The 25,178-nt window shown below is 42.5% G+C and overlaps 1 protein-coding gene across 1 annotated transcript in view; it reads left to right on the forward strand.

Moving 5' to 3' along the window:
• The window catches only part of LOC134353510 (protein KASH5-like), a 159,274-nt gene extending 139,463 nt beyond the window's left edge, over positions 1-19,811 (forward strand). The window contains exons 14-15 of the mRNA XM_063061508.1: positions 19,394-19,531; positions 19,805-19,811. Coding sequence (XP_062917578.1) covers positions 19,394-19,531; positions 19,805-19,811 — 145 coding nt within the window. The remainder of the gene's footprint in view (positions 1-19,393; positions 19,532-19,804) is intronic.
• Positions 19,812-25,178: the final 5,367 nt, after the last annotated feature.

Here is a 25,178-nt window from a genome sequence, read left to right on the forward strand (position 1 = left end):
ATTTTATCCCTTGCTATGCTTTTGCTTTCAATAGATCAGCAAAGCCTTTGGGATTCTTCTTTACTTTGTCTGCTAGACCAACCTCATGTCTTCTTCTAGCCATCCTAATTTCCCTCTTAATTATTCTCTTGCATTTCTTACTGTCCTTGAGTACCTCATTTGTATCTTGCTGCTTATAACTGCTATGCACCTCCTCCTTCTTAACAAGGGCCTCAATATATTTCGAAAATGAAGGTTCCCTAAACCTGTTAGTCTTGCTTTTATTCTGACAGGAACATGTAAACCCTATACTTTCAAAAATTCACTTTTGAAGACCTCACACTTACCAAGCACACCTTTACCAGAAAACAAACTGTCCCAATCCATACTTGCCAGATCCTTTCTGATGCTATTAAAATTGGTGTTTCTCTGATTTAGAATCTCAACCTGAGAACCAGACCTACCCTTCTCCATAATAATCTTGAAACTATTGCAATTATGATCACATGATCTAAAGTGATCCTGTATACACAGTTCTGTCGCTACCCTGTCTCATTCTCTAATAGGAGATCCAGCATTGCACATTCTCCCTTTAATCCCACCCACTCAATCACATCTAAAGCAATGGAACCCTGGAACATTGCTCTGCCAACCCTGCCTCTTCTGCAACCAAGTCTCACTTATGTCATCTTTCCACGTGCTGATCCGTGTTCTAAGCTCATCTGACTTACTTACAAGACTCCCTATTATCTTCTAATTTCTAGTCTCACTACAACATGGCATGGGTAGCATCAATTGTTACTGTTAGAACATGTGAAGAAGAGGTCTGCATACTCTGAAGGACCTCAGTCTCCTCAGGAAGTAGAGGTGACTCTGGCCCTTCTTGTACACAGCCTCTCTGTTGGTGCTCCACTCAAGTCTATCATCCAGCTGCACCCCCAGGTACTTGTAGGTCCTCACCACCAATAGTACCAGGAAGCAATGCAGGCTTAGTCTTCGTAAAGTCCATCACCATCTCCTTTGTCTTACTGATGTTGAGCTGCAGATTCAGCTTGCACCAGGACCCTGTATTCATCCTCCCATCCTCTCAACTATTGTTTAGGCCAAAAAATTTCTGCAAATAACATGACTCCATGTTGTATCTAAAGTCCAAGGTATACAGGGTAAACAGGAAGGAGGCCAATACAGTCCCCTGTGGCTCCAGTGCTGCTTATAGCTACGTCTGACACACAGCTCTGAAGCCACACAAACTGTGGTCTGCCAGTCAGGTAGTCCATTATCCAGGATACAATGGAAGTGCCAACCTGCATTGAATGGAGCTTTATCCCCAGCAATGAGAGTTACATGGTATTGAAGGCACTTGAGAAATCAAAAAACATAATCCTCACAGTATTGCCCTGCTTATCCAAATGGGAGTAGGCTCTGTTCAGCAGGTAGGTGACAGCAACTCCAATGTGCTCCTGGTAGGCAAACTGCAGGGGATCGAGGTCTGATCTGACCAGGGGTTGGAGGTGACCCAGGACTTAGCCTCTCTAGGGTCTTCATAATGTGTGACGTCAGGACCACTGGATGGTAGTCATTCAAGACTTTTGGTTGACCCTTCTTGGGATTGGAACCACACATGATGTTTTCTACACAGTCAGGACCCTTTCCAGGCTGAGACTCAGACTGAAAATGTGCTGGAGAACTCCACACAGCTGCTCAGCACACTCCTTCATGACCTTGGGGTTCACACCAACCAGTCCCAAAGCTTTGCTGTGTGATTTTTCCCAGAGCCCTTCTCACCTGCTCAGTAGTGAAGGTGAGTGAGTCCATAATGACTGGGGAGTTGCTGGAAGGTAGAGACTGAAGGAGGTGAAGATCTGGACAATAGCAGTTGATATGTGAAGGTGTGGATTGTCAATGGTACCAACATGGACCACAATCTCTGGCTGCTCACTCACCCTCCCACTTAAGAATACTATGGACTTGGTCTGAGATATCATTGTCACTGGCACCTGGGAGGCACATACCATCTGGGAATCTTGTTCTTATCCACAGAATCTCCTGGCTGTTCCCCTAACAAATGAATCATCTATCACTACAGCTCGCCTCTTCTCCCCCTTCCCTTCTGAGCCACAGAGGCAGACTCATTGGCAGAGACCTGACTGTTGTAGCTTTCCTGTGCTCTGTCATACCCCACCACCACCTTGCCAACAATATCCAAAGCAGTATATTATTGAGGTGAACGAACACAGTCGCATCCTACACTGTCTGCCTATACCCTTGCCTCCACCGGAAGGTCACTCAGTTACCTGTGTCCTGCACCTTAGGACTACCTCCCTGTATCACTTGTAAATTAACTCCCCAGTCTCCTGAATGATCTAGAGTTCATCCAGTTCCAGTTCCCTAACATGATCTGTAAGAAGCTGCAGTTGGATGCACTTCTTGCAGCTGTAGTCATCAGAGATACTGGAGGACACCCTGCCTTCCCACATTATGCAAGAGGAGCATTCCACTATCCTGCCTGGCATTCCCAGTGCTCTAAATGTGCAATAAAAAAGAAGGAAATTAAAAAAAAGAGAAAAATCTACCTACAGCCTCCTCCTCTCCTCACCGAAGCCTCTAAGAGTCAAAGTCTCAAGCTCTCCACTCTAATGCTGGCCCACTCGCACAATGACCATTCCCACAGTGGCTGCTCTGCTTAATTCTATTGTTTTATTATTTATTGGCCATTGTCAAACGGCTAAGAGAGGCAGATAATAGACTCTCTTTGTCTAGAGAGTCTTCGGCGAGGAGGCTGAGGGAGGAGACTACGCCACAGTTGGAGAGGGTGAGAAGTGGTGAAGAAATGACAGGACAACTGATTCAGTGTGCTTCTTGCATGATGTGAGAGGTCAGGACGTTGATGGTGCCTCTGACTGCTACAAATTTTGGAAATTGTGTCCAGGTTCAGCTCCTGAAGGACCGTGTTGAGGCACTGGAGAGGCAACTGGATGACCTCAGGGTCATCCAGGAAACAGAGATTTTTCTGGACAGGACCTGTAGTGGGATCGTTACACTGAAGATACCGGAAGAGAGAAAGGGGCTGATGATGAGGAAGGGATGGATGCTTGGAGTACAGGAGACCCCGGGGGGATGTGCCTCTTGAAAAAAGGTTCACCCTCTTGGAAGCTGTCGGGACAGAAGACAGTGCCAGTCTGAGAGGCGGACAGGTCTGCAAGTCAAAAATTGGCGCTGAAACAAAGCCGAGGAGACAGATGTCAGCCACAGCCGTGGTAATAGGGGACTCCATAGTGAGAGGTACAGATAGGGGTTTCTGCGGCAACAGGTGGGATTTAAGGATGGTGTGTTGCCTCCCTGGTGCTAGGATCCAGGACATCAGGGACCGATTGCAGGGCATCCTCACAGGTGAAGGTGAACATCCGGAGGTGGTGGTGCATGTCGGCACAAATGACGTCGGGAAGAAGATGAGAGACATTTTGCAGCGTGACTTCGGAGCACTCTGAAGAAGGCTGAAAAGCAGGACCTCCAGGGTGGTTATATCGGGTTTGCTTCCAGTTCCTTGTGCTGGAGAGGACAGGAACAGGGAAATAGGGGATCTGAATGTGTGGCTGAGGAGCTGGTGCGGGAAGCAGGGATTTAGATTCTTGGACCACTGGGATCTGTTTTGGGGTAAGGATGAATTGTACAGAGGGGACAGGTTGCACCTTAACAGACGAGGGACCAGCGTTCTGGCAGGCAGGTTTGCCACTACTACACGGGTGTGTTTAAACTAAGTAGTGGGGGGAGGGGTGAACTGGAAATTTAAGAATGGAGTTAAAGGGAATGAGAGAATAAGAAAAGTTAAGAAAGACAACAGAATTAAAGGGGCGGAAAGCTCAGGAAGGGATCGGAGAGTATGGCCAAGTGCAACAGGAATCGATGTAAAAGGTGAGGAGAGTAATGGATTAAAAGTATTATATATGAATGCATGGAGTATAAGAAATAAAGTGGATGAGCTTGAGGCTCAGTTGGAAATTGGCAAGTATGATGTTGTGAGAATAATAGAGACATGGCTGCAAGAGGACCAGGGCTGGGAAATGAATATTCAGGGATATACATCCTATCGAAAGGACAGACAGGTTGGCAGAGGGGGGTGAGGTGGCTCTGCTGGTGAGGAATGAAATTCAGTCACTTGCCAGGAGTGACACAGAATCAGGAGATGTAGAGTCAGTGTGGATAGAACTGAGAAACTGTAAGGGCAAAAAGACCCTGATGGGAGTTATCTACAGGCCACCAAACAGTAGCCTGGATATAGGGTGCAAGTTCAATCAAGAGTTAAAATTGGCATGTCGCAAAGGTAATTGTACAGTTGTTATGGGGGATTTCAACATGCAGGTAGACTGGGAAAATCAGGTTGGTACTGGATCCCAAGAAAGGGAGTTTGTGGAATGCCTCAGAGATGGATTCTTAGAGCAGCTTGTATTAGAGCCTACCAGGGAGAAGGCAATTCTGGATTTAGTGTTGTGTAATGAGCCAGATTTGATAAAGGAACTCGAGGTGAAGGAGCCATTAGGAGGTAGTGACCATAATATGATATGTTTTAATCTACAATTTGAGAGGGAGAAGGGAAGATCGGAAGTGTCAGTATTACAGTTGAAGAGAGGGGACTATGGACCCATGAGAGAGGAGCTGGCCAAAGTTGACTGGAAAGATACCCTAGCAGGGATGACAGTGGAACAACAATGGCAGGTATTTCTGGGAATAATACAGAAGGTGCAGGATCAGTTCATTCCAAAGAGGAAGAAAGATTCTAAGGGGAGTAAGGGGCGACCGTGGATGACAAGGGAAGTCAAGGACAGTATAAAAATAAAAGAGAGGAAGTATAACATAGCAAGGATGAGCGGGAAGCCAGAGGATTGGGAGGCTTTTAAGGAGCAACAGAAGATAACTAAAAAGGCAATACGGAGGGAAAAGATGAGGTACGAAGGTAAGCTAGCCAAGAATATAAAGGAGGATAATAAAAGCTTCTTTAGGTTTGTGAAGAGGAAAAAATTAGTTAAGACCAAAGTTGCGCTCTTGAAGGCAGAAATGGGTGAAATTATTATGGGGAAGAAGGAAATGGCAGACGAGCTGAACAGGTACTTTGGATCTGTCTTCACTAGGGAAGACACAAACAATCTCCCAGATGTAATGGTGGCCAGAGGACCTAGGGTAACAGAGGAACTGAAGTAAATTCACATCAGGCAGAAAATGGTGATGGGTAAACTGATGGGACTGAACGCTGATAAATCCCCAGGGCCTGATGGTCTGCATCCCAGGGTACTTAAGGAGGTGGCTCTAGAAATCGTGGATGCATTGGTAATCATTTTCCAATGTTCTATAGATTCAAGATCAGTTCCTGCGGATTGGAGGGTAGCTAATGTTATCCCACTTTTTAAGAAAGGAGGGAGAGAGAAAACAGGCAAATATAAACCAGTTAGTCTGACATCAGTGGTGGGAAAGATGCTGTAATCAATTATAAAAGATGAAATAGCGGCATGTTTGGATAGCAGTGGCAGGATAGGTCCGAGTCAGCATGGATTTACGAAGGGGAAATCATGCTTGACTAATCTTCTGGAATTTTTTGAGAATGTAACTATGAGAATGTACATGGGAAAGCCAGTGGATGTAGTGTACCTGGACTTTCAGAAAACCTTTGATAAGGTCCCACATAGGAGGTTAGTGGGCAAAATTAGTGCACATGGTATTGGGGGTAGGGTACTGACATGGATAGAAAATTGGTTAGCAGACAAGAAACAGAGTAGGGATTAATGGGTCCTTTTCAGAATGGCAGTGAGTGACTATTGGGGTACCGCAAGGCTCGGTGCTGGGACCGCAGCTATTTACAATATACATTAATGATTTAGATGAAGGGATTAAAAGTAACATTAGCAAATTTACAGATGACACAAAGCTGGGTAGCAGTGTGAAATGTGAGGAGGATGTTATGAAAATGCAGGGTGACTTGGACAGGCTGGGTGAGTGGCTAGATGCATGGCAGATGCAGTTTAATGGGGATAAATGTGAGGTTATCCACTCTGGTGGCAAGAACAGGAAGGCAGATTACTACCTGAATGGTGTCAAGTTAGGAAAAGGGGAAGTACAACGAGATCTAGGTGTCCTTGTTCATCAGTCACTGAAAGTAAGCATGCAGGTACAGCAAGCAGTGAAGAGAGCTAATGGCATGTTGGCCTTCATAACAAGGGGAGTTGAGTATAGGAGCAAAGAGGTCCTTCTGCAATTGTACGTGGCCCTGGTGAGACCACAGCTGAGTATTGTGTACAGTTTTGGTCTCCAAATTTGAGCAAGGACATTCTAGCTATTGAGGGAGTGCAGCGTAGGTTCACGAGGTTAATTCCCGGGATTGCGGGACTGTCATATGTTGAAGGATTGGAGTGACTGGGGTTGTATACACTGGAATTTAGAAGGATGATAGGGGATCTGATTGAAACATATAAGATTATTAAGGGATTGGACACGCTAGAGGCAGGAAACATGTTCTCGATGTTGGGGGAGTCCAGAACCAGAGGCCACAATTTGAGAATAAGGGGTAGACAATTTAGAATGGAGTTGAGGAAAAACTTTTTCACACAGAGGGTTGTGGTTCTGTGGAATGCTCTGCCTCAGAAGGCAGTGGAGGCCAATTCTCTGGATCCTTTCAAGAAAGGGTTAGATAGAGCTCTTAAAGATAGCGGAGTGAAGGGATATGGGGAGAAAGCAGGAAAAGGGTGCTGATTGTGGATAATCAGCCATGATCACAGTGAATGGTGGTGCTGTCTCGAAGGGCTGAATGGCCTACTCCTGCACCTGTTGTCTATTGTCTAAGTGGCTCCTAGCAGTCATTTTGCCAATCATTTTGCAATATTGGAGGCTTTAAAGTGCATTAAGGTGGATAAAACTCCAGGTCCTGACCTAGTGCATTCTTGTGAGAAGCTAGAGAAGAAATTGTGGAGGCCTTTGCAGAGATAATTGTTTCATCTCTAGCTTGAGATGATGTTCTGGAGGAATGTAGAACGGTTAATGTGGTGCTATTGTTTAAAGCAGAAACAAATCAGGAAACTGCAGGGAATGAGGTTGACATCAATGAGTAAATTGCTTGAGGGAGTGCTAAGGGACAGGATCTACCGATATTTGGAGAGTCAAGGCCTGACTTGGGACAGTCAGCATGATTTTGTGCGTGAGAGGCCATGTCTGGCAAATTTCTTGAAGGTCTTTAAGGAGGTAAAGAGGTTAGATGAGAGTAACACAGCTAATGTTAAATATATGCAGCTTAACACACCTTTGACAAGGTCCCTCACAGCATGCTAGTCTAGAAGGTTGCATTGCATAGGATCTGAGAGAGAAAATAGGCTCAGTGGTAGGAAGGTTCTACTCTTAGTGAAGTTTGAGGGTTGCCTGTGATTAGGAGTGTGCAAGGAGCTCTGTTGTTATAATTTATATAAACAATCTGGATGTGAATGTACAAGAAATGGCTGGTAAGTTTGCAAATGATACGGCATTGCTCCCTGTTACTATTGACCAAGTACCTGGGGGTGCACCTGGATGATAGACTTGAGTGGAGCACCAACACAGAGGCTGTGTACAAGAAGGGCAGAGCCGTCTCTACTTCCTGAGGAGACTGATGTCCTTTGAAGTATACAGGGATCTCCTTCACACACTCTAGCAGTCTGTTGTCGCCAGTATAATCTTCTGTGAGATGGTGTGCTGGGGCAATGGCATCAACACAGGTGATGCCAACAGGCTCAATAAACTGATTAGAAAGGCTGGCTCTGCTATAAGAGTCAAACTGGACATGCTGGAGGCTGTCGTAGAACAGAAGACCCTGTAGATAGAAACGTAGAAAATCTACAGCACATCACAGACCCTTCAGCCCACAATGTTGTGCCGACTTACTCTAGAAGCTGCCTAGAATTTCGCTACTGCATAGCCCTTTATTTTTCTAAGTTCCATGTATCTATCTAAGAATCTTTTAAACAACCCTATTGTATCTGCCTCTACCACCAACGCTGACAGTGCATTCCACACACCCACCACTCTGTGTGAAAATCTTACCTCTGACATCTCCCTTGTACCTACTTCCAAGCACCTTAAAACTCTGCCCCCTCATGTTAGCCATTTCAGCCCTGGGAAAAAGCCTCTGGCTATCCACACAATCAATGCCTCCCATCGTCTTATAGACCTCTATCAGGTCACCTCTCATCCTCCTTTGCTCCAAGGAGAAGAGGCCAAGTTCACTCAACCTATTCTCATAAAGCATACTCTCCAATCCAGGCAACATCCTTGTAAATCTCCTCTCTCTTATAATGTCCACATCCTTCCTGTAATGAGGTGACCAGAACTGAACACAGTACTCCGTGGGGTCTAACTAAGGTCTTATACTGTATAGTTGTAACATTACCTCATAGCTCTTGAACTTAATCCCAGTTGATAAAGGCCAACATACCATACGCCTTCTTGACAACACTGTCAACCTGCGCAGCAGCTTTTGAGTGTCCTATGGACATGGACCCTAAGATCTCGCTGATCCTCCACACTACCAAGAGTCTTACCATTAATATTAAATTCTGTCCTCAAGTTTGACCTACCGAAATGAACTACTTCACACTTATCTGGGTTGAACTCCATTTGCCACTTCTCAGCCCAGTTCTGCATCCTATAGATGTCCTGCTGTAACCTCTGACAATGTTCCAATTTTTGTGTCATCAGTGAACTTACTAACCCACACTTCTACTTCCTCATCCAGGTCATTTATAAAAATCACAAAGAGGAGGGATCCCAGAATAGATCCCTGCAGAACGCCACTGGTCACTGTCCTCCATGCAGAATATGAACCATCCACAACCACCCTTAGCCTTCTGTGGTCCTGCCAATTCTGGATCCACAAAGCAAGGTTTCCTTGGATCCCATGCCTCATTACCTTCTGAATGAGCCTCGCTTGCAGAACCTTGTCAAATGCCTTAGTGAAATCCATATACACTACATCCAGTGCTCTAACTTCATCAGTGTGTTTTGTTACATCCTCAAAGAATTTAATCAGGTTTTTAAGGCATGACCTGCCCTTTTTCAAAGCCATGCTGACGATCCCTAATCAGATGATGTCTTTCCAAATACTCATAAATCTTGCCTCTCAGGATCTTCTCCAACAACTTGCCCACCACTAAAGTAAGACTTACTGGTTTATAATTTCCTGGGTTATCTCTACTCCCTTTCTTGAACAAAGGAGCAACATTTGCAACCTTCCAATCCTCTGGTACTTTTCTCTTCCCTATTTATGATGCAAAAATCATCGCCAGAGGCTCAGCAATTTCCTTCCTCGCTCCCACAGTAACCTGGGGTAGGTCTCGTCTGGTCCCAGCGACTTATCTGACTTAATACTTTTCAAAAGCTCCAGCACATATTCTTTATTAATGTCTATATACTCAAACATTTCAGTCCACTGTACGTCATCCCCACAATTGCCAAGATCCTTTTCATTGGTGAATACCGACCCTATGGAAGATCCTGTCAGTTCTGGACAATGTTTCTCACCCTTTGCATGCCACCTTGGTTGAACAGATGAGCACTTTTAATAATAGACTAAGACAACTGCACTGCTCTAAAGAGCGCTATATGAAGTCATTCTTACCTTTGGCCATTAGGCTCTATAATTAGTCAGCCTATAGCCGCAGAAATGATGACCCCCCCCCCCCCAGCTCAACTGTTCGAGATAACGTTTTTTATTCTTCTCTTCTAATATCTGTAGATTTGTATATCTGTGCACTTCTAATGCTATTGTGACACTAATTTCTTTTGGGATCAATGAAGTATCTATCTATCTATCTTTAATCTATCCAATATAGCTAGTGTAGTAGATGGTGTACACGTTTATGACAAATTACAGAGGGATCTTGATAGACTAGGCACCTGAGCTGAGAATTGATAATTGGCTTTCAATCCAGATAAATGCAAGGTTTTGCATTTGGAAGATCAAACCTGGGTAGGACGCATTCGGTGAAAGGTAGGGTCCTGGCTTTGTATAGAACAGATGGACTCAGGAGGGCAAGGTGAGGACCAAGAGAACTCTAGCCCAGGTCTACTAGGGAGGGGGTGAGAATAGGATAAAGGAATAGAGGGGATGAGAGTGAGGGCTTCAATCTCAGGGGTTGGAAGGCCTCGACCTGAGAACAGAGATAGAGAAACGGCCTGACAGGGAGGCCGTGAGGTGGTTGTAGTCAAGGTAGCTGTGGGAGTCAGTAGTTTATCGTGGATATTGGAGATATGTGTCCTTGGATGGAGATAGATCAAGGAAGGGAAGAGCAGAGTCTAAGATGGACCAAGTGAACTTGAGGGTGAGATGGAAGTTGGCAGCGAAATGGATAAAGTTCAGCATCACTACACGAATATAAGATACAATCGTCAAAGTAGCAGAGAAAGAATTGGAGAGTGGTGCCAGATTAGACTTGGAACATGGATAGCTCCATGTAGCCAATAAAAAGGTAGCCATAACTGAGGCCCATTCAAGTGCTCATGGCCACGGCTTTAGTGTGGAGAAGGTATAAGGAGCCAGGAGAGAAGTTGTTGAGGGTAAATACAAGTTCTACCAAACAGGAAGGTGTTGATGGAGGGGAACTGATTGTGTGTATGTTCCAAAAAGCAACAACCTCTGAGGCCTTTCTGAAGTGTGATAGAAGTGTACAGGAACTGACTATTCTTAGGAAAAATGAGGTGGTGAGGGGTGGGCAGGAAATTTGAAAGTTGTCAAATTGAGAACATGTGAGGTGTCATGGACATAGGTGGAAAAGGACAGAGCCATGGTAAGTGATATTTTAGAAACATTAAAAGTATAAAAGCCAATTAATTTGAAAGTGAGATCATTGGACATCAGAATTCAATGTAAATTGCATTAAGAGAAACATGAATGGAATTTGGATGGTTTAGAGCAACTTTTTTAAGAGTATAAAATATAATGTGCTGGAATACAATTTTGAACATTAAGGTACAAGAGAGTATTTTGCAGGTTTATTAGGATTTGTATACTTCCGTGAAATTCAAACTGAAATTTGATATTTTGTTAAGAACACAAAATTATGTGGTATTTCAGCAGAGATGTTTGAAGTTAAGATGATTTAGGAGTGAATACTGACTGAACTGAAAAAGACAGAAAATATCAGCAGGAGAACTAGTCTGTTGTAAGCACTTGGTATTTTAAAAACTGCTGTTGCAAATGTGTACGTAAATACAGCTGGTTTTAACTTGATTAATATTGTCAAAAAAGAAATTTCCGGTCAAGATGGTGTTTGCATACAACAGTCCTTCGGTTGACATCATTTGGATAGATCATGAAACCATATGCTTCACTTCTTTTATGTCTTTTACTATTGTTTTTCGTCTTGGATGTGATTCTGGAACTGTTAGAGCCTGTGATTTGCTGTTTAGAGATTGTTTGGGTGTTCCAACACTCTGCAGTCTTTGAGAGATTCCAGGAGACAGAGGCAGCGTACGCGAACCTCATGGTGGACAGGCTGCGAGCCAATGGTCAATTCTAATTCGCCGATTAAAGCTTCCATTGTTCGCCAATTGAAGTGACAAGCGTATTGAAACATCGAGGCAAATGCAGAAGCTTGGAGATTGTTCAGGTGCTTCAGTACTCTGCAGTCTCTGCGAGGATTCCAGGAGACAGAGGCAGCATGTGCGAACTTTGTGGCGAGAAGGCCTGAGGATGGGGCACAAGCTGTTATTTGACTCCATTGTGCTGGTTAAAGGTTCCATTGTTCGCCAATTAAAGCGATGAGGGAGATTGAAGCATCAAGGTGAATGCGGAGGGTGAGCGCTGGCTGCCTTTTTTATTGATCGATTTGATACAGAGAGGGAAAGGTCTGCCACAGGTCCAGAGAGTGTTGCCCAGGTTTTCTGCATTTTGAATGTGTACTTAGACTATAGACTTTTTTTTTGGTCTTATAGTATTTTATATTCTGTGTTTTTCACCCAAATTTTATTGTCCTTTTTTGTGTGCGTAGGGGTATTTGGGGGCTGATGTGCCTATCTGTTTTCGTTTGTGTGGGAGTTAAGATTTGGGGGTCGATGTGCTTGTTCCATTTTGTTCATTTATTTTTGTGCAGGAGGAGAGATTTTGGAGCAGATGTGCCTGTTCCATTTTTGTTCTTTTTTTTTTGTGGAAGGAGGGATTTGGGGATCAATGTGCTTGTTCTGTTCTGCTGGTTTTTTTTGTGCAGGAGGAGGGATTTGGGGGCGGATGTGCCTGTTCCATTTTTGTTCATTTTTTTTTGTGTGGAAGGAGGGATTTGGGGATCGATGTGCCTGCTCTATTTTGATAATTTTTTTGTGCAGGAGGAGGTATTTGGGGGCTGATGGTTGTGCTGCCTTTCCTGGTTTCATGGCTACCCAGAGAAGAATTTCAAGTTGTATACTTTGATAATAAATTAACTTCTGAACTTTGAACTTTTTGAATCATGCACACCATATGTCAATGTAGGACTCATATTATACTTATGAAACACGGGGAAGAACCCATGATCCCATGAGTTCATGGAAATAATTTAGATGTATTAGCTCACAATCATCAAAATAGTGATTAATCAGTTAATTGATTGTTTTGCATGACAAGTTGCTCTTTGAGCTAGCTGATAAAACTTGCTTTGTAGGAAAGTACTGATAGGGCTTAACCAATTGAAGAAATAAACAGCACAAGGATTGAACAACAAGTATAATTAGTGGGTGCATCAGAAAATGTTTGGAAAGAAAAATAGAGAAATGAAAGAATATTTGGATTTTTAAAAGCTTTTATATTTCCAAAGCTTAAAATAAATAATTAATTGAACTGAAGTTGAAAAAATGAGACTTGAAACTGTAAAGGTTAATCTTTGTGCCAGAATGGCTGATGGGCACTAATAAGCAACCAGCATATTGTTGAAGGAATCTATCTGAAAGCTAAATCGGATATATTTAGAAAGAGATCCTGCTGTCACTTCAGGCTTGTATTAAAATTGTACAGCAAGGAAGCAGGCCCTTTGGCCCAACTTGTCCTTGCTAATTTGTTGCACTGAGAGTTAGTCCTATCTGCTCATGTTTTGACAATAGCCCTCTAAACCTCTACTATCCATGTACTTATCTAGTTGGTGTTTAAGTGTTGCTGAAGTGCCTGCCTCAACCACTATTCCTGATGACTCAGTCCAAGTATGCATCACTGTTTGTGTGAAGAAGCTATTCCTGATAGCTCTTTTAAATCTCTCACATCTGATCTTAAATTTATGCCCACTTCTTTTTAGCATCCTTAGGGAAAAAATACTGTGTGCTTTTACCCTGTCTATCACTCATGGTGTTTTATATCTTTATCAGATGACTTCTTAATGTCCTATGTTCAACACTCTCTTTCTCAGAATCATTCTTGTATATGTCCGCTGGACCCTCTCCAATGCCAGCATAGTCTTTCTTAGAGATGAGGCCCTAAAGCAGTCTTATTAAGCTTCAGCATTACATCCTTGCTTTTATGTTCTTGTCCTCTTGAAATGAATGCTAATATTACATTTATGCTAATATGCATTTGCATTTGCCTTCCTTACTACGGACTTAACCTGCAAATTAACCTTTACAAAATCCTGCACTAGAGCTCCCAAGTCCTTTTGGAGATCCGATTTCTGAATTTCCTCCTCATTTAGAAAATAGTCTAAATCTTTATTCCTTCTACCAAAGTGCATGACTGTACACTTCCCTACATTGTATTTCATCTGCCACTTATTTGCCCATTATCTTAATCTTCCCAAGTACTTTTGCAGACCCTCTACTTCCTCAACACTGCTTGCTCCTTCACCTAGCTTTGTATCATCGGCATAATTGACCACTGCATTCCCAGACTTCTCTCTTCTACCAAGCTCCTCAGTGCCCTACCATTCACTGCAGAAGTCCTACCCAAGTGCAACACCTCACACTTGTCTGCATTAAATTCCCTCTGCCATTTTTCAGCCTATCTTTCCCGTCTGGTCCATATCCTGCTGCAGGTTTTGATAGCCTTCTTCATGTCAACTACACTTCCATCTTGGTGTCATTCAGAAATTGGCCAATGCAATTTACCACATTATCATCTAGATCATTGATATAGATTAAAGAACAATGGAACCTGCCCCTTCAACTGTCTTTGTATGATCTGCAAATTTGGCCACAAAGCCATCTATTCTGTCATCCAAATCGTTAACATTTCATTTTAAAATGAGTGGACCCAACAGCGACCCCTGTTGCTGGTCACTAGCCACTAGCAGTCAACCAGAAAAAACCGCCTTTGTTCATATTCTTTGCTTTCTGCCTGTTAGCCAAGCGTCTGTCAATGTTAATATCTTTCCTGTAATACCATAGGCTCTTCATAAATATACTTTAAGTTACAATAAGAAATATAAACAAAAATATAGTAGTGCAGAAAAGAGAATAAAATAGTGAGGTCGTGTATGTGGGTTCATGGACCATTTGGAAATTAGCTATTTGAGGGGAAGAAGCTGTTCCTAAAACATTGAGTGTGTCTTTAGATTAGATTTAGAGTCAGGTATAATATTACTGGCATGTCATGAATTATGTTGTGTTGTGGCAACACTACATTGCAATACATAATTAAAAACTATAAAATACAATAAAAAATAAAAATTGAAATAAGTAGCGCAAAAAGTGCAGTAAAGAAAATATATATATATATAGTGAGGTGGACTGTGTACATGGGTTCATTGTCAATTGAGAGCTAGAAGGGGGCATGAGCAACTTGGTCATAAAGCCATCAATTTTGTTATCCAAATTGTTGAGCTATAATGTGAAAAGAAGTGGTCTCAACACTGACCCCTGTGGAACACCACTAATCACTGGTGGCCAACTAGAAAAGGACTTCATTATTCCCATTCTTTGCCTCCTGCCAATTAGCCAAACCTTTGTCCATGTTACTCCATGTTAGTATTTTTCCTATAATACCATAGGCTCTAATTTTGTTTAGCGGCTTCATGTTAGGCATCTTGTCAAAAGCCTTCTGAAAATCCAAGTAATTTACATCCACTGACTTTCCTTTGTCAATCCTCCCAACAGATTTGTCAAGAAAGATTTCGCCTTAAGGAAATCATGCTAACTGTGGCCTATTTTATCATGTGCCTCCTAGTACCCCGAAACCTCATCTTTAATGTCTCCAACATCTCACCAACCACTGCAGTCAGGTTAAGTGGCTTGGCCTATAATTTCCTGTCTTTTCCCGCCATCCCTTCTGAAAGAGTCCTCCAGAACCATTCCAAAGTCAAATGATTCACTACTAATGCCTCCACAATTTCTTCAGCTATCTGTAGTGTGATCCATCAGGTCCAGGTGACCTATCCACCTTCAGTTCTTTCAGCTTCCTAAGTACCTTCTCCTTAGTGGCAGCAACTGATCTTCTCTTCTGCCTCCAACACTCTTGAATTTCCTCTCTGGTGCAAAATACTAAATACCATTTCTTTATCCCCACTAATAACCTCTTCACTGTTACTTTCCACTCTCATCTCTCCTTTACTGTTTTTATATCTTAAAAAAAAAACTTTTGGTATCCTCTTTTATATCAATGACCAGCTTCATTCATGTTTCAACTTTTATTTGGTTTTTAAAGGCTTCCCAATCCTCTAGCTTCCCACTAATGACGGTGGGCTGAATGGCCTAATTCTGCTCCTAAGTCTTATGTCATAACTTTTGCTATAATTATACAAATGTCTTGTCAGCATTCCTCTGCCTCCCTTGACCACGCCTGATTCTCACCACTGGCGCTGCAGTCTTCAGTTTTTGCCTGCACACCAGGAGTAGAAGTACAACCAGGTGTGGCAGTGGGATGGCACAGTAAGCATTCTTGATGGTGCTGTAACAATGGTCAGGTGTGCTCACTCTCTGGTTCTACACGTGGCATTTACTTCTGGGGTGATTTCATTGCAGTGCAGCTCGATGGATACGATTAAATATTCCCATTTCAGTCTTGATAAGCTGAGAATCACAACTGCTTCCAAGGTCTGTACAGTTAATAAAGATATTTCAATGTGATTGAACAATCTGTCACTGCTTAAAACCAGTGGAAACAATGCTGATTGTGGCCATACTGCTCATCAGACTCCTCGAAGGAAATGTGGCTGGTGGTCCGGGATACAGGTGCGTTTAAGAAAATGGGGTTTTGACTCCCTATACCGGGTATCTTGCTGACAAACGTAGTCTCTAGTAAATAAAATTGAAGATCTCAGAGCTAGGGAGCTGTATCAGAGGGACATTAGGACCACTTGCATTCTTTGTTTCATGGAATCCTGGTTAATCCCTCCTGTACTGGACACAGCAATTCAGATTGATGTGTTCCCTATACACCACCAGGATAGGACAGAGGCAGAGGTGGAGATGTATGCCTTATGATCAACTCCTCTTGGTGCACAAATGTTTCAGTGATGTCCCAATTCTGCTCACCCGACCTGGAGTACCCTGCAATTAAGTGCCGTCCATTTTACCTGCTGTGGGAGATTTTAGCAATCATTTTGGTAGCAGTGTACGTTCCACCTCAGGCCAATGTCATACAGGCTCTAGATCTGTGGAATGTGATCAACATGCACGAAACAGCACACCCTGACACCTTCATCGTCATTTTGTGGGGATTTTAATTAGGCCAGCTTGAAAAAGTCACTAAATAATTACCATCAACAAATCACTTGTACCACCAGAGGGAACAATACACTGGACTACTGTTACACCACCATCAGGAATGAATACCGTGCTATTCCATGCTCACACTTCGGAAAGTCTGATCATCTGGCTGTACTTGTTGCTGCCAGTGATGATGTAACGATTATTGCCAACAGTCCAGCAGTCTCTTCTCTCACTTATTAACCTGGAATATATCTCATCTGGGCCTGTGACCATTCTATCCTAATGTTTTTCAAAAGTTCCATGCTTCCTTCTTCTTGAGTTGTACCAACCCATTTTATACCCTGTTCTATACTGACCTCACATTAGTCAAGGTCTGTTCAATGGTGAATGCTGAAACAAAGTATGCATTAAAGACTGTCCCTACCTCCCACAACTGTGGGCATATGTTTCCTCTTTTATCCCTGATTAGTCCTACTGTCACTAGTTATTTTCCCATTCTTTACGTACTTGTACAATGCCTTGGGTCTTTTTAAAATATTACTTGCCAAGGCTTTCTCATGTCTGCTTCTAGCTCCCCTAACTCCCTCCTTAAAACTCCTTCCTTGCTACCTTATAACTGTGAACTCTGAACTGATTCGACAACCTATGGATTCAATTTCAAGGACTTTACAACATGTTCTCAGCATTATTTATTTATTTATTTTTGTATTTGCCATTTGTATTCTTTTGCACATTGATTGTTTGTCAGTCTGTGTAGTTTTTTTCATTGATTCTATGTATATCTTTGGCCTGTAAATATCTTAATGAAAATGAATCTCAGAGTACTATATAGTGACATACACGTTTGTAGTTTGATAATAACTTTACTTTGAACATGGAACTGAAGAGCCCTATCAGATCTTTGCTTCCTAAATCTTAAGTATGCTTCCTTCTGTCTCTGGCTAAATGTTCCATTTTTCTTGCCAACTATGTTTCTTTCACCCTAACTTTCTTTCCCAGCTCAATGCGACAAAGCTATCCAGAACTCCATACAAATATTCCCTAAACAATCTCCACATTTCCATTTTACATTTCCCTGAGTACATATGTTCCTAAGTTCCTGCCTAATAGCATAATAGCTCTCCCCTAATTAAATTCTTTCCTAAACTGTTTGCTCCTATCCTTGTCCATGGCTATGCCAAAGTTAGAGAGTTGTGGTCACTGTCTCCAAAATGCTCACCTACTGAGAGATCAGTCATCTGATTGCCTAGTACCAGATGCAGTATGGCCTCTTCTTGAGTCAGCATATCTATATATTGTATCAGGAATACTTTTGGACCTATCTAAAGTCTGCCCTCAAAACCTCTTGCATTAAAGGGGTACCAATCAATATTAGGGAAGTTGAAGCACCCATGGCAATAACCCTAGTATTTTTGCATCTTTCCAGAATCTGTCTACTGATCTGCTCCTTGGTGACCCTGTAGTCAGCTATAGAATACATCCAGTAATGTAGTGGTTCCCTTTCTGTTTCTGACTTCTACCCCCACTGACTCAGTAGATCTCTCCATGATGTCTTCCCTTTCTGCGGCGTGAAACCATCCCTGATTAGCAATGCCACCCCCACCTCTTTTACCTCCTTACCTGCCTTACCTGACCCATTTTTAACATCTAAGCCCTAGAAATTCCAGCAGCCAGTCCTGTTACCATGACAGCTGAGATACATTCAGATACAATAACTAAATTTAACAGACATTTGGTCACTTAAATAGACAGGGGGTGTGTGTGTATATATATATAATATAATATAATATAGAGGCATCCGTTAGTCTTGTGAGACCATGGTTTTGCACCTTGGAAGGTTTCCAGGGCGCAGGCCTGGGCAAGATTGTATGGAAGACCGGCAGTTGCCCATGCTGCAAGTCTCCCCTCTCTACGCCACGGATGTTTTCCAAGGGAAGGGCATTAGGACCCATACAGCTTGGCACCAGTGTCGTCGCAGAGCAATGTGTGGTTAAGTGCCTTGCTCAAGGACACAACACGCTGCCTCAGCCAAGGCTCGAACTAGCGACCTTCAGATCACTAGACAAATGCCTTAACCACTTGGCCACGTGCCAACAGACAAGGCATAGTAGGATATGGTCAGTATATTCTGGCCTTGACTCTGAAGCCTACATCCTATAAATGAGTAAAAACAATTCTAAGATGTAGTTTTAAAAGAAATCTCAAAAATTGTGAGATCCGCTGGAGTTAGAGCAATTGAGGAGGATCAAATAGAAACAGTGATGTTTTTATAATTAGTGACATTTGGTTCTTTATTATAATTAGTGTTTGTAACCCAGTTTTTCTATGGAGTGGAGATGAGTGAATTGAAGTTTTTTTGTGAAAAAACTCGGTGTTGTTATTACCAGAAATAACATTGTTGCTGAGAAATGGTGCTATTAGATGATTTTGGCAAGATCTTCTGTAATGAACAATATAATCATTCAATAAACTAGACATTGTACTTACATTAAATGAGGTTTAATTAAATTTAACTAATATTTGTATAAGTCTCTTCAGAAATATGCATTATAAATCTCAATTGTTGTGTTCTTAATTTGAAGTTGTTAATGTGCAAAGTTGGAAATTACATAGATGTGTGAAGACACCAACAAAATGATTACCCATAATGTCATTTCTAACATTAATGAAAATGTACTAAAGTTGCAATTTTGGACATTTGCAGTAACCAATGGAATAAATATGCTGCATTTTTTTATTTGGACCTACAATGCCACTCTTGATACAGTATTTAGAATTTTCATTTCCTTTCCCCTCTCTGTAGACATGAAGATCAGCTGGACTCGTCCATTTGGTTTTGTTCGCAGACTAAGAACTTGTGTCTTGTAAGCTTTTGTTGTTTTTTACTGATGCTTGTGGCTTATTCCTGCTTTTTCTCCTTCTTCCCCGGGTGTTGCCAAAGGTACTCTTCAACAGAATGCACAGGCAGCAGCTTCTGGTCATTGTTGAAAGCCTTACTTTGCCCTCAAATCAGGCTAAGGCATGGAGCTCCTCCACCTGTTTGACTCAGTAATCAATGTAATTTTCAAAATAAAGAGCACTTTTAAATTTTAACTGTTTTAAATGAATTTCATAGTTTTAGCTTATGTATACATTTATTTTTCTGATCACCCATAATGCCAGAATAACTGATCATGTAGTTGCTCAGTCTAAATTATGTCTTTCTCTTACATAGAATGTAGAACATAGAACAGTATAGCACAGGAACATGCCATTTGGCCCACAGTGTTGTGCTGAACCAGCTAAAAAGCAAATCAAAAACACCAAACACTATTCCTTCCTACCTACACAATGTCTGTGTCCCTCCATCTTCCTTAAATCCATGTGCTTATCCAAACGTTTCTTAAAAGCCTCTAATGTATTTACCTCTACCACCATACCAGGCAGCGCATTCCAGGCATTCACCACGTGGAGTAGAAAGCTTGCTCCTCACATCCCCCTTGAACCTACCTCCTTTCGTCTTCAATGCATGTCCTCTGGTATTAGGCATTTCAACCTTGGGAAACAAGTATTTCCTGTCTACTCTGGCAGATCTCCTCCATTGTTCCATAGAAAACAACCCAAGTCTATCCAGCCTCTCATGATAGTACATGCCCTCTAAACCAGGCAGCAAACTGGTAAACCTCTCTATATCCTCTCCAAGGCCTCATCATTCTTCCTATAGTGGGGTGACCAGAACTGTATGCAATACTCCAGATGTGGCCTAACCAGAGTTTTGTAAAGTTGCAACATAAACTCTTCAGTTTTGAACTCAGGGCCTGAACTGATAAAAGCAAGCATTCCATAAGCTTTCTTAACCATCTTATGAACCTGTGTAGCCACCTTCAAGGAGCTATGAACTTGGATCCCAAGATCTCTCTGCGCAGCAACACTGTTCAGGATCTTGCCCTGAACAGTGTACTGTCTCCTTTGCCCTATCAGGGTGCAACACCTCACATTTATCTGGGTTAATCTCCATCTGCCATCTCTCCGCCCATATCTGCAATTGATCTACATCTTTGCCAGTCTTGTACACTACCAACTTTGGTATCATCCACAGATTTATTAACCCACCCATCTACATTTCCATCCAGGTTATTTATATACATCACAAACAGCAGAGGTTCCAGTACAGATCCTTGTGGAACACCACTGATTACAGACCTCCAGCTCAAATAAGTCCCTTCAACCACCACCTTCTGTCTTCTATGCACAAGCCACATCTGAATCCAAACAGCCAATTCACAGACCCCATGCATCTTAATCTTCTGGATTAACCTCCCATAAGGACTTGGTCAAACACCTTATAAAAATCCACATAGACAGATTCCACTGCCCTACCCCCATCAATCTCTTTCATCATTTTGTAAGGCACAATCTGATGCACACAAAGCCTAATTAGGCAGTGTGTTTCCAAATACTCATAAATCAGATCTCTAAGAATTTTCTCCAGCAATTTTCCTACAACTGACATGAGACTTGTCTATAGAGCCAAGTATTTCCTCTTGTTCCCTTCTTAAATACAGGTATAGCATACAGCCTCCAGGACCTTGCCTGTGGATAGGGAGGACATGAAGATACTGGTCCCTGAGGACATCCACCTTAATACTCATTAGGAGGCCCAACACTACCTCCTTGACTTGCAAGCAGCCTTATGTATTTATACAACCAACACACATCAAAGTTGCTGATGAACGCAGCAGGCCAGGCAGCATCTCTAGGAAGAGGTACAGCCGACGTTTCAGGCCGAGACCCTTCGTCAGGACTAACTGAAGGAAGTGCTAGTAAGAGATTTGAAAGTGGGAGTGGGAGGGGGAGATCCAAAATGATAGGAGAAGACAGGAGGGGGAGGGATGGAGCCAAGAGCTGGACAGGTGATTGGCAGAAGGGATATGAGAGGATCATGGGACAGGAGGCCCAGGGAGAAGGAAAAGGGGGGGGGGGAACCCAGAGGATGGGCAAGGGGTATAGTCAGAGGGACAGAGGGAGAAAAAGGAGAGTGAGAGAAAGAATGTGTGTATATAAATAACGGATGGGGTACGAGGGGGAGGTGGGCATTAGCGGAAGTTAGAGAAGTCGATGTTCATGCCGTCAGGTCGGAGGCTACCCAGATGGAATATAAGGTGTTGTTCCTCCAACCTGAGTGTGGCTTCATCTTTACGGTAGAGGAGGCTGTGGATAGACATGTCAGAATGGGAATGGGATGTGGAATTAAACCACACTCAGCAGCAACTTTGACGTGTGTTGCTTGAATTTCCAGCATCTGCAGAATTCCTTGTGTTAATATATTTATACACTCAGCACTGACATCCTGGTTCTCCATACCACTTTCCCTGGTAAATACCGAAGCAAAGTACCTCACATTCTCCGCATTGTAGCAAATATTCTCCCTTTTATCTTTGAGTGGTTCTGTCCTCTCCTTAGTTATCCTCTTACTCTTGATGTATGTATAGAATGGTTTGGGATTCACCTTAGTCCTACTTGCCACGGACTTTCCATGGCCCCTCCTGGCTTTCATAATTCCCTTCATTAGTTCTTTTCTAGCTTTGTTATACTTCTCATGTACTTCATTTGATCCTAACTCTGAATTCTTACATACTTTTCCTTTTTCTTCTTGACTAAATTCATTCCCTCTCTAGACATCCAAGGTTCTCTTATCTTTCCATCCCCATCCTTCCTTCTAACATGAAATCACACCTTTACTCTGTGCAGTCGATCTTTAAACCCCTTCCACACGTCTGATGTGGACTTGCCAGAAAAAAAGGTGTTCCCAATTAAATCTTCTTAGTTCCTGCCTAATGCCCTTGTAATTTGTCCTCCAATTTCAAACTCTCTTGCAGGAACTATAGCTATCCTGAAAGACGATGAGTTGTGGTCACTGTTCCCTGTTTATCCAATGAAAGGTCAGTCACCTGGCCTGCCTCATTAGCCAACACCAGGTCCAGTACAGCCCTTCCTCATGTTGTATGGTCAACATATTGATTTAAGAACCCTTCCTGAATACATTTAACAAATTCTGCCCCATCTAAACCCCTTGCACCAAGAAGGTCCCAGTTTAAATTAAGGAAATTGAAATCACCCCATGCCAACAACCCATTTCATTTTCACACATTTCCTTAATCTGATTATGTATCTGTTCCTCAATGTCCCAGTGGCTATAGGGGTGGGGGTGTCTACAGTACAATCCTATCAGTGTGATGCACCCTTCCTATTCCTGAGTTCTACTCAAATGGACTCAGTGTTTGACCCCTCCATAAGTCTTCGCTGAGTGCAGTTGTGATATTGTCCTGGATTAGTAGTGCAGAGAGATGGTAGATGGAGACTGGGCAGCCTTGAAGTCATGCAATTTAGGAAGTCACTGCAGCTATATAAAACATTGGAGAGAGTGCTGCTTGGACGGGAGAAAATAAGCTGTTAGATAAACCTTGATTATTTTTTTTTCTGGAGCATTAGGGGCTGAGAGGAGACCTGATCAAAGTTTATAACATTATGAGAAGCATTGATAAGGAAAATAGAGTCCTTTTCTCTGGGTACAAATGCCAAATACAAAATGTCACAGCTTTAAATTGAGAGAGGATTCTTACATAGTGAGTGGCAAGTGTCCTTTCCACATACAGCGTTTATGAGGCACTTAGGCACATAAACATGCAGTGAAGTAAAGGATATGGATCATGTGCAGGCAGACAGTTTAGTTTAATTTGGCATCATGCTCAGCACATAGATCATGGACTAAGGGCCCTGTTTATGTGCTGTACTGTTCCATCTTCTAACACAACAGGTCAGGCTGTATCTGTGGAGGCGAAGGGACAATTAACCTTAAGGGTCAACATTTAAGGCTCAAGATTTTTTGGGGATAAAAGACCAAACCAGTTCCTCTGCATTTTCTTTTGCTTTGCTGGGCTTGTCCTTACCCTCAACAACTTCTCTCTCAATTTCTCACTTTATGTTGCTCAAAAGGTGCAGTTGCCATGGGCACTTGTATGAGCCCCAACTATGCCTATGTATTTGCTGGCAACTTCAGCACACACCCCTTCCCCAAATTTTCTGTACTGCATTGCTGACTGCATCTGAGCTATTTCATGCAGTTGTATGTAACTTATCCACCCTTGTCAACAGACTTCCTCAAGTTGCCCTGGGTTGATTCTGACACTATTCTTCCTTTTCTGGATCACTGTCATCTCTTTTCAATTTCTCCATCTCTGTTGCATCTGACCTCAAGATGTGGCCTTAGATAATAGAGTTCAAGCCTTCTGCTGGGGCTTCTGAAATGTCTTCCTGCTTCCTGAAATATGGATTCCCCTCTATGTAGTTGATGGAACTATCACACATATTTCCTCAATTACCAGCAAATCTTTTTTCCACCCACTAGTCTCCCCCGAGCCATAACAAATTTCCTTTGATTCTCACTGTTCTCCCCACCAGCCTCTGCTTCTACATTCTTTGCCATGTCCACCAGCTTGAACATGATCTCACTACCAGTCACATCTGTTCCACACCTGTCTACGATACCCTCCTCAGCAAACCCAGGCACTTTTGCAATTCTAAAAGGTGTAATTGTCACTTCACATTCTCTGACATTGCTCAGGGACCTAAACATCCCTCTAGGGGTGAGAAAGTCACCTGCATTTCTCCCAACCTGCTCTATTTTACGCAGTGATCATAATGTAGCCTTCTCTACATTGGAGAAAGCAAGCATAGCCATAGACCAGTACTGCACTAGAACAGGCTCTTCTGCCTGCATAGGGCCCATATTGCTCCATTTTCTGCAAATTCGTGTGCTTATCCAAGGGACTCTAAAATGCTTCTATATTTACCTCCACCACCACCACTCCTGGCAGCACATTCCTGATCACCCTGTATATAAAAAAAAATGCTTCCTCTGCACCATCTCCTTTGAACTTTGCTCTTCACCTTAAGTACATGCTCTCTCGTATGAGACATTTTGACCATGGGGAAAAAGGATAGCTGCCGATGCACTTAACTAGTTGACCTACAGTAGATTTTGGTTGCCTCTCAGATGTCACTACTTACAGTCCACTACACCACCAATTTTGGTGTCATGCCAGCTATATTTTCATTAAAGTTGTTAATATACTTGACAAACAACAGTGGACCCAACACTGGTCATAGGTTTACAATGTGAGAAGCAACCACTTTCCGACTCCTAGTTGGCAAGATTACCCTGGATCAGCCAAAAATATTTAATTTTTAGGTGCTTAGGCTTTCAAGAGTTATAAGTAGTGCCAAAGTAGTATAATAATCTTATTGAAAAGGTACTTTTTCATGCAATTTAAATAAAATTTTCACCCATTAAGCACCAGGTACTCTAAAACTGAACAGAGATGTCATGAATACATGATACACACTGCCAGAGGACATAGTAGTATGTTTACCAGGTGTTTGTGCAAACACTTAAAATAGATAAGACATAAGAGGAGATGGTCCTAAAATGGGCAAATATAGATAGCAAAAGGTGGCATAGCCTGAAGGCTAAAGGGCCTGTTTCTGTACCGTACCATTCAATAACATAGATAAGAAACTTTGCAATGGGAACTAATAAAAGGCATTAC

The sequence above is a fragment of the Mobula hypostoma genome, chromosome 11 (genome assembly GCF_963921235.1).
Source record: "Mobula hypostoma chromosome 11, sMobHyp1.1, whole genome shotgun sequence".
NCBI lineage: Eukaryota > Metazoa > Chordata > Chondrichthyes > Myliobatiformes > Myliobatidae > Mobula > Mobula hypostoma.